This window comes from Aureobasidium namibiae (assembly GCF_000721765.1).
Source record: "Aureobasidium namibiae CBS 147.97 unplaced genomic scaffold scaffold_14, whole genome shotgun sequence".
In the NCBI taxonomy this organism is placed as follows: Eukaryota; Fungi; Ascomycota; class Dothideomycetes; order Dothideales; family Saccotheciaceae; genus Aureobasidium; species Aureobasidium namibiae.
In genome coordinates, this window is record NW_013581195.1 from 501417 (window position 1) to 513508 (window position 12092).

General features: G+C 52.3%; 4 protein-coding genes across 4 annotated transcripts; 1 reads left to right on the forward strand and 3 right to left on the reverse strand.

Moving 5' to 3' along the window:
• Positions 1-184: 184 nt before the first annotated feature.
• Positions 185-6908, reverse strand: M436DRAFT_74755 (UCH-domain-containing protein; the record flags this gene model as incomplete). Its single annotated transcript, XM_013569874.1, has 5 exons — positions 185-858; positions 916-1494; positions 1528-3996; positions 4049-4723; positions 5267-6908. The coding sequence occupies 5 exons, from the start codon at positions 6906-6908 to the stop codon at positions 185-187; spliced, it is 6039 nt and encodes a 2012-aa protein (XP_013425328.1).
• Positions 6909-7701: 793 nt separating this feature from the next.
• On the reverse strand, positions 7702-8886 carry M436DRAFT_65837 (mRNA capping enzyme, alpha subunit; the record flags this gene model as incomplete). Its single annotated transcript, XM_013569787.1, has 1 exon — positions 7702-8886. One exon carries the CDS (start codon positions 8884-8886, stop codon positions 7702-7704), a length of 1185 nt encoding a protein of 394 aa, XP_013425241.1.
• Positions 8887-9347: 461 nt separating this feature from the next.
• M436DRAFT_52271 (D-isomer-specific 2-hydroxyacid dehydrogenase family protein) lies at positions 9348-10418 on the forward strand (the record flags this gene model as incomplete). The annotated part of the gene is made up of 1 exon (XM_013569688.1): positions 9348-10418. The coding sequence occupies one exon, from the start codon at positions 9348-9350 to the stop codon at positions 10416-10418; it is 1071 nt and encodes a 356-aa protein (XP_013425142.1).
• A 109-nt stretch (positions 10419-10527) lies between these two features.
• M436DRAFT_51969 (high-affinity nickel transport protein-like protein) lies at positions 10528-12090 on the reverse strand (the record flags this gene model as incomplete). The annotated part of the gene is made up of 7 exons (XM_013569642.1): positions 10528-10754; positions 10807-11195; positions 11253-11531; positions 11586-11671; positions 11723-11795; positions 11846-11856; positions 11911-12090. The coding sequence occupies 7 exons, from the start codon at positions 12088-12090 to the stop codon at positions 10528-10530; spliced, it is 1245 nt and encodes a 414-aa protein (XP_013425096.1).
• Positions 12091-12092: the final 2 nt, after the last annotated feature.

Consider the following 12092-nt stretch of genomic DNA (forward strand, 5'->3'; position numbering starts at 1 on the left):
AAACTTGCATTGATGTTTCCAGCGAATCGGACTTCTTTTCCGTCTACTTCTATGATTGGCTTTTCTAGTTGCATCTCTGACCCAGACCATCATTTGTTTGCGAGACACACGCTTCTGCAAAAGTCACCTTGACCTTTTGAATTGCCACCAGCCAAGCTTGCCAAACCACCGAGCAGGTCGACGTCTATTCGTCTTGATGTACGCTTGAGAGAGGTTCGTCAAATTGTCCGGGTCCCTCTGTAGTCATCACTTCATCACCCGCCAGCGAAGGCATATCGTCATTGTCGTCGAAGTTAGTATCACGATCCAGGTCCATCAATCGGTCTTCGATGTCCGAGCCAACGTCCGGACGATCCGAAGAAGTGTCGGCAGGTGTGTTGACAGAAGTGGTGTTATCATCCTCCTCACCCAAGCCGTCAAACCCCCAAGTGGCATCTTGGTTGGCCAGCGCAACGGCAGTAATGCTGTTGCTATTGTTGCCATAGAGCTCATCGTTCAAAGAGATGCCCTCGTCGTCATCGACCTCATTCATCAACCTCGCTGCCTGGCTCACTCCTCTGCCAGGGCCACCTGCGTTGGCTCCCCGATGAAGCGTCCCGGTGATTCTGGCTCCTGCTTCGACTGCTCCAGCGTTCGACGACCCAAGCAGGCGAGAGGTAGCTGAGGAGTGGTCGCCGAGACGCTCGCCTTCCCCCGACTCGTCCTCTGCCTCGGAGGCTTCATCAGGGTTGCGTGCCTTGAGAACCAACTCTTGAAGGTATGCAGGGCCTAGCGGCGTGGCTGAGCGGCGGCGGTAGAAGAGCAAGTACGCAGCTGTAGACACAACTCCTTCTGCGTTCTGTCGACCGACGGAAGAATCTATGCATGAATTAGCAATCGTGCAAATCTGAATGATGTTCACCTGTTATGCCTTACCATTGTAATCGTACCAATTACCATCATAGAAGTTCTTGGCATAGGCTGTGTAATGGCCTCCACCAAGACCGCCATAATGATTGTCGACAGCAAACAAGTCGTAAACGTACTCCTTGCCTTCTTCCTTGCACCCAACTCTCTTGGTCAAGTCGAGTCCTTCGATGGGGAAGTCAACTAGGACGTCTACCTTGTCGCGCCTGAATCGCTCGCCACTGAAACGTTTCAGATGGACGACCAGAATGTCGGGCACTGTCCACAGCTCCAATGTCTTGCTGGCACGGCGAAGCTCCTTACATCTGCCGCAGTACCATGCATTGTCTTCTGATAGCACTTCGGTCTTGCCGGTCTCGGTGAAGCAGTCGTCGAGAGTGATGCCGTTTTTCTTGCGTTGCATACGCTTGTTTCTCCTTACCTGGAGCTCGGTATCGTCTACCAAAGGAACCTCCTTCTCGTTGAATGTAAACTGACCGTTACCGTTGCCACCGCCGAACATGGACTCGAAGGCGTCTGACTGCCACTCTACCAGAATACCTTCGCCGAGTCTGACGTAGAACTCGTTGTCTTCTGCTGTGGGTTCATCTGCTGCTGCTATAGAGCGAAGTGGGTTAGAACGCGCTCGGTTTTTGTTGTTTGGACGACCGCCTTTGCGCGAATACGTCTTCTTGAGCTTTTTCTTGTCAAACTTACGTCTGCGATTGTCCTTTGCCGACAACTGTTCGAGCGAACCCATGCCTAACTCATCATCGCTCTGTACATCACCAGAGAATGTGCTCTGATCGTTGGCTTTGAACGAATCCACCATTGGGTCAGCATCCTCGTCACTTTCAGACGAGCTCTTACCCTGACCATCGTAGCCAGAGTCTTTACTCCTTGCAGATGTGTTTGAAGTCACTGAAGTGGTGCTGCCTCTACGTCGCTCAACGGTCCGGACACGGCTCTGTATGGGGTGACTGTTGCCGATGCTGTTTGTTCCTGTCATGAACATGTCGCCAGTTGCTTGAACATACTTAAGCTCGAACATGTTTCTCGGGTCTTGGGAGATGGAGCTTGCAGACTGCAGGGTATCTGACAGCTGCGCCGAGGGTGTCTGGCTACCGTCGCGCATGGAGACATCAGCGTCAGACTGGACATCCTCGGCCGCACTTTGACCCTGCTTGCTCTGACTGTGCTCGGGTATACGCTTTGTGGTCATGGTGGCAATAGAACCAAGCACTTTTCTCAAGATTGCATCATAGTCCTTGGCCTCCTCTCTCGTGATGGTGATCAGAGTTGGGTTAAGGACCAAGCCCGACGAACGCCTGTCCGACTTGGAGTGGAAGACGGGCATCGCCATAGTCTCTGCTAGGGGCGAGTCCATTCCTGGCAAAGGATCATCCGACGAATCGTGGTACATCGAGCGGTAGGCTATCTGTTTCTTTGGCACGAAGGCTGCATTCGTCGGCACCTCTGGGAGCTCGTACATACAGAGAACATCAGTGTTCGAGAAGTCGAGCTCCGACAGAGTCTGGCTGTCGTACCCGATCTTGTAGAAACGATGACTAAACATTTCGGCAAAGATGAGTCTCTCACGGGTAAGCCCACGGCCGATTTTACCAACAAAGATATCCTTCAGCGCCCTGACAGAAATGTTTTTCTCGACGTCCACCTCGAAAGCAGAAGGGTATCCGGTGACGGGCATGAACATGATCTTCGCTTGCCACGTGTTCTCAATTGGTAGTTGTAGAGTAAGAAGAGAATATGGGTCGAAGGTCACACTGACTTTGTCACAGTCAGGACAGACCATGGTGTTCTTGTAGAAGCCGTTGAATAGATCCATAGCGATAGAATCGTTGCGAGCATGGTGGTTCTTCCGGTACGTGTCGCCGAGCTGCCTGATGGCCTCTGGATCATGAACGGTCTTATCGTCGGAGTCTGGATTCTCAATGTAGGGCTTCTTGTGAATGCGGTTGAGATCTTCGTGCAGAGCGTCAACCAGGAAACTCAGGAACTCCTGCGAGTCCTGTTGCCCGTAACCTGAGAACATAGGCTGTGCCATGGAAAGAGCGCTCTTGAAACCGTTGGGTCGATAGGCAGAAGTGGCATTGTCGCTGTAGAGTCCAGCCAGGAAGTTAGCATAGGCATTTGCGATTCTACCGTTGTAGCCAAGCGGATTGTCGGCATTGATCTCAGGCTTGTGCTTCTGATGAAGGAAGTAGACGGCCAGCTCCTCAACTCTACTTATGCATTGTAGGGCTGAGTTCATGTAGCACGTATTGCCAAGATTGATCAGACCAATAGTGCCACGGGTTCTGCCATCCTTGCGAGTGCGTCCTCGAGTGACGGGGGCTGTGGGAGCAGGGCTGGTCTGTTTGCTCGTGGTTTCCGTGCTCTTCTTCTGCTTCTTAGCCACGTCTGAGACAAAGCCTGCTCCACGCTGCTGTTCCTCGAGAATCAAAGTCTGATTTGAAATCAAGCCAAGTGTACCGAGGTCCACTTTACCGTTGTACTTCTCGTTCGCAGTGTGATCTTGACCATCGACCGGTTCGAAGTTTGTTCCTTCGGTCCACTTGGCAAAAGTAGAGCTCTCAACGACAAGTTTCGAAGACGCAGGAGGTGATGGAGAAGGGTTTCGTGAAGTCGGAGGGCTCGGAATACCCGGTGGAGCGATCGCAGGCATGTCACCAGAAACCTTTGTAGGGTCTAGCTGTCTGAAAATCCTGACCTTGTGCTGCAAGGGAATACCGGCAGCTTCCTTTGCGCGAGCGAGGAAGCTTTGGAAGCGCTCAGTACGTGAAGCGACCAGCTTGACAGCAGCTGCATCGACTTGAGTGGGTTGAGGGGCACTTGTTACTTTGCGTACAGTCAAGACAGGCGGGCTCAGTTCGTAGATGATATGAGCGGATGGTGCACCTAGAGGTGCCGAGTTGTGTGCAAAACGAACAATGGACTTCTGACCGTCGACTGTGCCATACCACGCGACGATCAGACGCCATGCTTCTTCGGTGAATATCTCGTAGTCAAGGGGCCTTTCTACGTCGGCGCGCAGAGGGATGAAGGGCTGATCGGGGTTTCCGGGAAAGGCGAGCGGGTCGTCAAATGCACCTGTGGATACAGCTTTAGCGATGGCCTGACGTGGCAACAGCATTGCACCTACCTGGAGCAATGACAGATGAGTTGTCAACCTTGCCAATCTCCCCCTGCAACAAATCGACATCAAAGTCCTTCTGGTTAGCACCTTCTGTTCTAGCCACGACGCGATTGAACCATCTAGATGCCACGACGAAGCCCTTTGAACCGTCTTCTATGGGTGTGTTGAGTAGAGACTGGATGTGTGTGACCTGCTCTTGGATGCTCGGTGTGGACGGTGAATCAGCAGGCTGTTGGTCGGCGTGGTATGCCGGAGGGGCATCTGTGGGTGGGATTGAGGTGAGGGAGTCTTGGGCAGGGTCAAAGCCTTCCATGATAGCAGCAGATCGCTTGGCGGGCGAGGCAGGGCGTTGGGTGGGATTGGGAGCATCAGCGTCCTCTTGGCCGGTGGAGTGGGTCATGTCTTCGGCCAGGTTCAGCTGAGCGTAGGCGTCGCTGGGAGAGCTGGCTCGTGAGTCGGCGTGCAGGTGGGGAGGGATGTAGCGCGGCGGCGACGAAGGAGTGTTTGCAGCTTGGTTGCTGGAGGGCGAAGACGAGGACTGCGGCGACGACGGCTGGCGGCCAGGGTCATGGACCGAGTGATGGTATGCGTGTCTCGGATCGTCTGCGGCAGGGTGGACGACTTTCTGCTTCTTTGAGGACGCCGTCTTGACGCTGGGGGAGCCGCCGCTGGAGGGCAGCTCTGTTGGATCAAAGAGATGGCCGTAGATATACAGCGACACGACGTCCGGCGATGCTTGCTGCACGTGCTTGTCTGGTGCTAACGAGGTGCAATTTGTCCTGCGACAGGGCGTTGACGTAGATTTTTGATCTGCCTTCAGATCCCGTACCTGGGGATGGTCGCTTGAACGAGCTGTGATCTGCGCCAACCTGTCTGTCACGACCACCACGCTACAGAGCCGCTTCCTCCGTTTGCCTACAGGAACAGACAAACAGATCAACTTGGTCCACTTCACTTGTCGCAATCGCCAACGTTGCCGGTCTATACATTCCCAATAGCTTGGCCTTCACAGTGACATTGTCATCGAGCAGCTTAGCCTCAAGCTTATTCAAAAGGCGTTAATTGACCATTAATAAAGATACTTTGTTCTATAGTCCTCTTCGAAAAGCAAAGAGAATCGTCTGCACCGCACATGCTCTTGCGTTTCGCTGCCTTAGGCTCTGTTTCCCGAATGCAGCCACGAGAAAGCTGAAGCTCCGCCTGCTGGATTGCTCCTTGTCTTACTCGTCACTGCCTCGACTGGCACATCTCCCGTTATTCTCGTACCTTTTTCCTCACCCGCGACAGTGTCCAGCCCTCTCTTCTTCCCATCGTCAAAATAACGCGATCTTCCCTCTCCAGCGGGCGACGATGCTACCGACCCACTGGAAAACGTCCGTCCGCTACTTCTTGTTGGTCTCAGCACTTTGATGCCAGCATCTCGCCGTTGATAGCCCATGTCTTTGGTCTTGGATGTAGCACCCGCCGTCTCAGAACCATTGCTTTGACTCGATGTCTCACGACGCCAATTACTCCATATAGATGGCGATGAGGTCGGTGGTGCAGAAGTCGGGCCTTGCGTCGACGAAGTGGAATCCTTGTTTTCAGACCGGACACCCTTTGAAGCAGATGACTGTGGCCCGCTGGGTTTGAAGTCCTCCTCAACCGTTGAGTTTTCGGTTGCTTCTTGGAGAGTGTCAGCGACTGGTTGTGAAAGTCCATCCTCGAAAATCAACTCGTTAGACGGAGTGTTCGGTTCCGTTTGACCCAGTCCATTGAGCTGGGCCGGTTCTTCTGGCATCATATGTTGGTGGAGCTCTGTTGGTTGTAAAGACGAGATGAACAACGAGTTAAAAGTTGCCTCATTCTCAGGTCGAACAAGGGGAATAGACAATTTGCACTGATCGTCGTCAAATATGGTCATGCTGTTGGATGAAAACAGAATGTCAGCGTTATGTGACCGAAGCACATCACTGCCGATAACGATCTGAATAGCCTTAGAGTCAAGCCCTGGTTGCGTCGAGGCGACAATGCTAAACTCGACTGTGACTGACGGAACCTGTGGTGCTGGACTACTCGATCTTGTTGAGACGGGGTGTGGGACAGCTTCTGCAAAGTAGACGGACAAAGCGAGCGACCTTCCACCAGAAGCGCTTTCCACTATGCAGTGCTCCAGTCCTAGATGTTGGACCAGACGCTCATCTACCTGAGATTTGTAAGATGCGGTAGACACAGCAGCATACAGAAGGGAGTCGTGCTTGAAATTCGTGTTTGCCCAGCAACGCACAATGGCCGGGACGGGCCCCAAGATCAACAGGCCAGGAGCGATTGCTGGAGTGTCGACGGGAGAAGCATAGCCAGCGTCTAGATTGATGCTGCTGGCACGGCCTGAAGCGGCAGATCTCACAGAATGAACCGAGCTGGCACGGCCATCAGACTTGTGAGACGAAGTGCGCTCGGTCATACCGAGACCGGCCAAGCTGCTCGTACTGCGTGGAAGGAAGTCGATCGAGGATCGCGAGGCATGAGCCCAATGGCCCTGGTTGGCAGATTCGTCAAAGCGGACGCTGTTGGCGCGAGAGGTTGCACCCATACGGCGGGGCTCGTCGTCAGGATCAAGGTGGAGGCTGCCAATCAGGTTGACGGGCTCATCGTCGAAGTCCTTGAGGTGGTGGACGGGAGCCTGCTGAGGAGTGCTACTCAGGACGCTGGGGAAAGGAGAGGTGGCGCCCCAAACCGACTTCATCCTGGCGTCGTCTTCGTGGCGGCGTTCAAGACGTAGTAGGCGGTCGGTGTGGTCTTGCTGGACCTGCTGCAGACGCAGCAAGTCGTTGCACAAGCGCCACGAGTCGTTGTGAGGAACAAAGGCCACGCTCTGCGGATCCATCTACTCTCTGCCCCTCCACGCACCACTAGGCCAGAGCTCTTGCTTGCCTCTCGATCCTCCCTCACCTCCTTCGGCTAGACAATCTTGAGTCTTGACCGTCGTCTTCCTTGCTCTTTATATGCGGTCGCGGACTGAACTTGTAGCGGCCGAATGGCAGGACGATGGTGTGTTGTCTGAGAATGCCGATACTGTCTTTTCTGGAATCAAGGTGATATTCTGAACCAAAGAGGAACAAGTGTTGGTGGCGGGGCCAGGCAGAGCAGACAATGAGGACGGTCGCAGTATGGCCAGAGGGTGGATTTGAGTATCAAGGTTGGTTTGGTCTGGGAATTTGTTTGCGGGTCTTGAGCACGCTCATGTGATGTTTGGACCAGAGTTGTCCGTGTGAGCCGAAGTGAAGTAGTCTTGTCGTTACTCTAGATCATTGTCGTTTCGTGATGCTTGGACTTTGGGCGTCTCCGCAAATCCGTGGCGCGTCAAGCACACGAAAGTCTACCTACTTTAACACATGATTACCTCAACTGCAGTAATAACTAGGTAGCTAACTAGGTAGCTGGGTACATAGCAAGATTCGACTCACCCCTTACAGTCACTCCATTCGCTTTGTTCTACACGACTCGTTCTCGACTTGATGTCGTGCGTAAATCATCGTATTCTTTGCTTTGGCACTACCATACGCCGTGCCGTAAGTGGGTATCTTTGTGAACGTCTGTATCCATAGAGCGAATCCTCTCTCTCCAAATCCCCAATCGTTTCTTCCCCAGTCGTCAATTCATCAGTGTTCCCTTCGCAGCTAACGTGGCGCGCCGTTCGCCTGTGGCCTTGACGCCTCTGCCTCACGTCTCTTCCATTGTGCATTGATCATCTTGGCGTTGTCCAAAAGGTCTTGCTCGCTCACGGCATCCTCAATACTTTCTAGCACGCTTTCAACCGTCGTGATATGGTTGGCTTCCGTCTTGTCGTCTCGGAACCGCGGCTCGCCGTTTGGCTCTTTCTTGTACCGCCATCGGCCTTGCTCGTCTTTGTAACACTCAATGATCCGCCCGTCCAGAATCTGCTGCATGCCTTTCATGCTTTCCCATTCGGTTTCGGTCACGTAAAGGTTGGCAAAGACTTCGTTTCTCTTGTCGCCATGGAACACCAGCAACAACATTGGTGGACATGCATCGTAATCTGTGAATCTTTGACCGTCCTCTGTGATGGATGGAAACTCGCCCAACTGTAATCGAAAGTCGATTGAGTTTTCGTGTGGCGGCTTCCACTTTAGTATTTTTGGGTCCGTACCGCTTGTGTAGGGCGAAGTTCGACAAGTGAAAATGAGGCCATCGCTGCCGTGTGGTAGCTTGGGCAAGACGTCTTTTATCATCATCATGACACCGTACGCCTTTTCCATTTTCTTTGCAGTGATTACAAAGGGTTGTTCATCCTTCTCCTCAGGGTATCGGCTCAGAAGCTTGTTGTAAGGCTTGAGTACGGATTCGACAAAATAACCCAGCCGCTTGTCCAATGTGCGCTGTTGCAAGGACTTGCCGTCGACAGCAAGACAGTCAAAGACCAAGTAGGTTCTCTGTTGTTCACCATTGGGTAGCGTGTCCAGAACAAGCTCGCCATCTAGCAGAGTTTCGGTATGATAACTGGCGTCGGGGCCGTCGGGGAGTGGGAAGTGAAAATGTTCGTTATCGATATTGTAGTAGTCGTTCTTGCGATCGATGAGCATATGGGCTTCTCGATGGCCGTTGTTGCCGTCAGGGAAGGTAGTAAAGTAGAGGAGGCAGCGAATGCCGTCGGTCTTCTCACATAGCCAGTAGTCGGTGTCTTGCAGTTCACGGAAATGGCGGCGCGAAAAGCTCACTGGCTGGGCGCCAGGGAAGTGAGTTGACGTGCGGCCAAGCAGGTCGGCGACACTCTCGCGGAAGCAGTTAGCATCACGTCGTGGGATCAACTCGGCGACGTCGGACAACTGTAGCAGAGAGCCCATGATCGCTGGCGATCCTGCTGTAAGAATGGAAGCTGATTACTACCAAGACATGGGAAGACGAAGAAGAAGAAGAAGCTCGCGCGAGCTGGCTGTCGCGAAGTGTGGAGCAATCGACAATCACAATCCGATGCCAAGCCTTCACTTGCTCTTGCGCCTTGGTGCCTTCCTCTTTTGCCTCTGTCAAAAACGTCTCCTCGTGTCGTGGCCTCGGTATTGTTGCATGTCAGGAAGAGGTGCTTTTGCTTCTTCCTGCTCATACTGCTCATATATCCACCATCAATCATTGCCTCGGCACTGACATGATGAAGCCTCTCGTATATACCGCTGCTAGCATCCGGGGGAAGCTCCTGCCCCTCAGCACATCATCGTAAGAACCAGACTGACTACCGTTCTGTCCCGCTCCACTACACCTTCTGAGCCATTCTTCTTCCAACACTTTGTTTTTCAGCTCTCACGCAAAAATGCCTTCTCTTGCCATTTTGGACGACTATGCTGGCATAGGCCCCACCTATTTCAAGCACATCCAGAATCTCAATGTCGACAGCTTCCCCGACACCATATCGCCCAACAGCCCGGAGAACATAAAAGCACTGGCTACTCGTCTCGGTCAATATGAAATTATCAGCTCCATGCGGGAGCGGACTCCATTTCCCAAAGACTTGCTCGCTGCGCTGCCCAACCTCAAACTCCTTGTTACCACCGCCAGACGCAATCGTGCTATCGACATGGAAGCCGCACGAGAACTCGGCATCGTTGTTGCTACCGCTCCGGGCAATCGCAACATCACTCATGCGGACCTCCCCTCATTGATAGCTCCAGCACCTGAATATGACGCTACGACTCAGCATTGTTTCGCCCTCATCCTTGCTCTTGCTTCTCGCATACCAATCGAGGATGCCGCTTTGCGCTCAGGTGGTGCCTTCCAAACAGGTCTTGGCTTCACTCTCTCCAACAAGACTTATGGAGCCGTTGGTCTCGGTAGGCTTGGTACCAATGCTGCGCGTACAGCCATCCTAGGATTTGGAATGAAGGTCGTCTCGTGGAGTGCAAACTTGACCCAAGAAAAAGCTGACGAAGCAGCCGAGAAGGCAGGCCTTCCCAAAGGTTCCATCAAAGCTGTGACCAAAGAAGAGCTGCTGAAGACAGCAGATGTCGTCAGTATGCACTATGTGCTCTCGGATCGTAGCAGAGGCACTATCGGCGCAGCTGAGATCGCCATCATGAAAAAGAATGCCATTCTGGTCAACACCTCTCGCGGTCCCCTGATCAACGAAAAGGCGCTACTCGATGCTCTCAACCAGGGTGCTATCAGGGGTGCAGCGTTGGATGTCTTTGACGTGGAGCCACTGCCTCTAAACAGCCCTTGGCGTAACACTGCCTGGGGCAAAGATGGCCGGTCACTTGTGGTTCTTTCACCCCACATGGGCTATGTCAATGATGAGACTATGCACAAATTCTATGCAGAGCAAGCAGATACCGTACAGCGCTATATCACGGAAGGTATTGAAGCAGTGCCGGATGTTTTGAACTGAGTGGGAAGAAGCTGAAGCACTGAGCTTCCGAATCTCAAAAAGTTGTTATGCTGCAAGGTGTTTTGGAAACAGATCGGAGATAGAATCGGTTCTTGTAAGTTGGTCCTAATTACACCACAATATCTCCTTTCCTGTCAGCACGAACTTGTGGTGTTGAGATCTCCTCGAGCATGATCTCGGGTTGTCCATGAGCTTCTCTCACTTGGTCTTGGTCCTCTTCGTATGGTCTCATAAGAACCAGCGCGTTTCGCTTTGCATCCACACGTTTTCTCCATGGTCGATAGAGAATAGCGCTCGCGACACCAAAGACAACAAAACTGCCACAGATGGCACCACCTAAAATGGTTTTAGTACAGTTCTAGATGTGACACGAGAAAGGGCAACTTACCGATAATGTCATAATTGTCACTTGCAACTTCGACACCATCCCAGAATCCGCCTTCGAGATCAGCCGCTCCCTGCAACATACCGAGGAATTGGATAACACCGATCACCACAGCCACGAGCACGGTGACACCAGTGAGAACAGCCTGGTAATATAGTACAGCGATGTGGTCCTTTGCGAGACGGGTAGAAGTGTAGACGGCGCACATGAGAGATCCATCGATAGTATCTAGCAAGCACATGCCCGAGGTGAATAGAACAGGGAATATGAGGATGAGCCAGATGGATGTTCCCTGGCTGGCGGAGATGGCACTGATGCCCAACAGGGCGATCTCTGATGATGTGTCGAATCCTAGGCCGAAGAGAACACCTAGCGGATACATCTTCCATGGACTGCACAATTTCTGTCAGCTCCAGTTACATCTGACTCTCGTTCCACCAACAACATACCGATCAATGAGCTTGAACATGCCTTTCAATACACGAAACAGACATCCTCCGCCTTCAATGGTGAACTCGGGCTCAGGCGAGTCAGCGGGAGAATTGATGATCTCACGAAGCTGTTTGATAAGTTTGTACAAAATGAACACGTTCATGATACCAAGCACGATCAGGAAGGTGGCCGAGACACTGCTTCCGATGATGCCACCAACTCTAGAGAATGCTCCAAATCGCGATGAGACGGCGGCTGCTGTCGAAGCCACCACGATGGATGTTATTACAACGATACTAGGCACAGATCAGTATGCTTGACATGGAAAGGTGTATGTAGGGCTCAAATACGTCGAGTGGCCCAGTGAGAAGAATGTGCCAACTGTTACTGGACGTTGGCCAGCTGCAATGAGACGGCGTGTCATGAGGTCAATCGCCTTTCTGTATTAGCATTGAAATCAAAATCCAAGTGCATGTTTTATCGATACCGAGATGTGATCTGCGTCGAGAGCATGTCTGAGGCCTAGGGAATATGCTAGTACAGCAGTAGAGACCAGCGATCTGATCGACAGTCAATATGACGATACTTCCTTGCCGTAACAATTTCTTACGTGTGATAGCTCTATTGCAGATTAGAAGTCATATTCCACAAGCAGTCAAGTCAGGGTCTACTCACAAGGACTATACCAACAACAATCCACACCAGAACATTGACGAGCACCAGCAACGAGATAATCGCAATGGAAGGGAAGGGCAATCGTTTCAGCACCGGAATCTTTGCATGATAGCGCTGGCTTCTATTTTTCAGCCGAAGATAAATGGCGTTCTGGCTGCCTTCATCATTTGAGCCAAGCATCA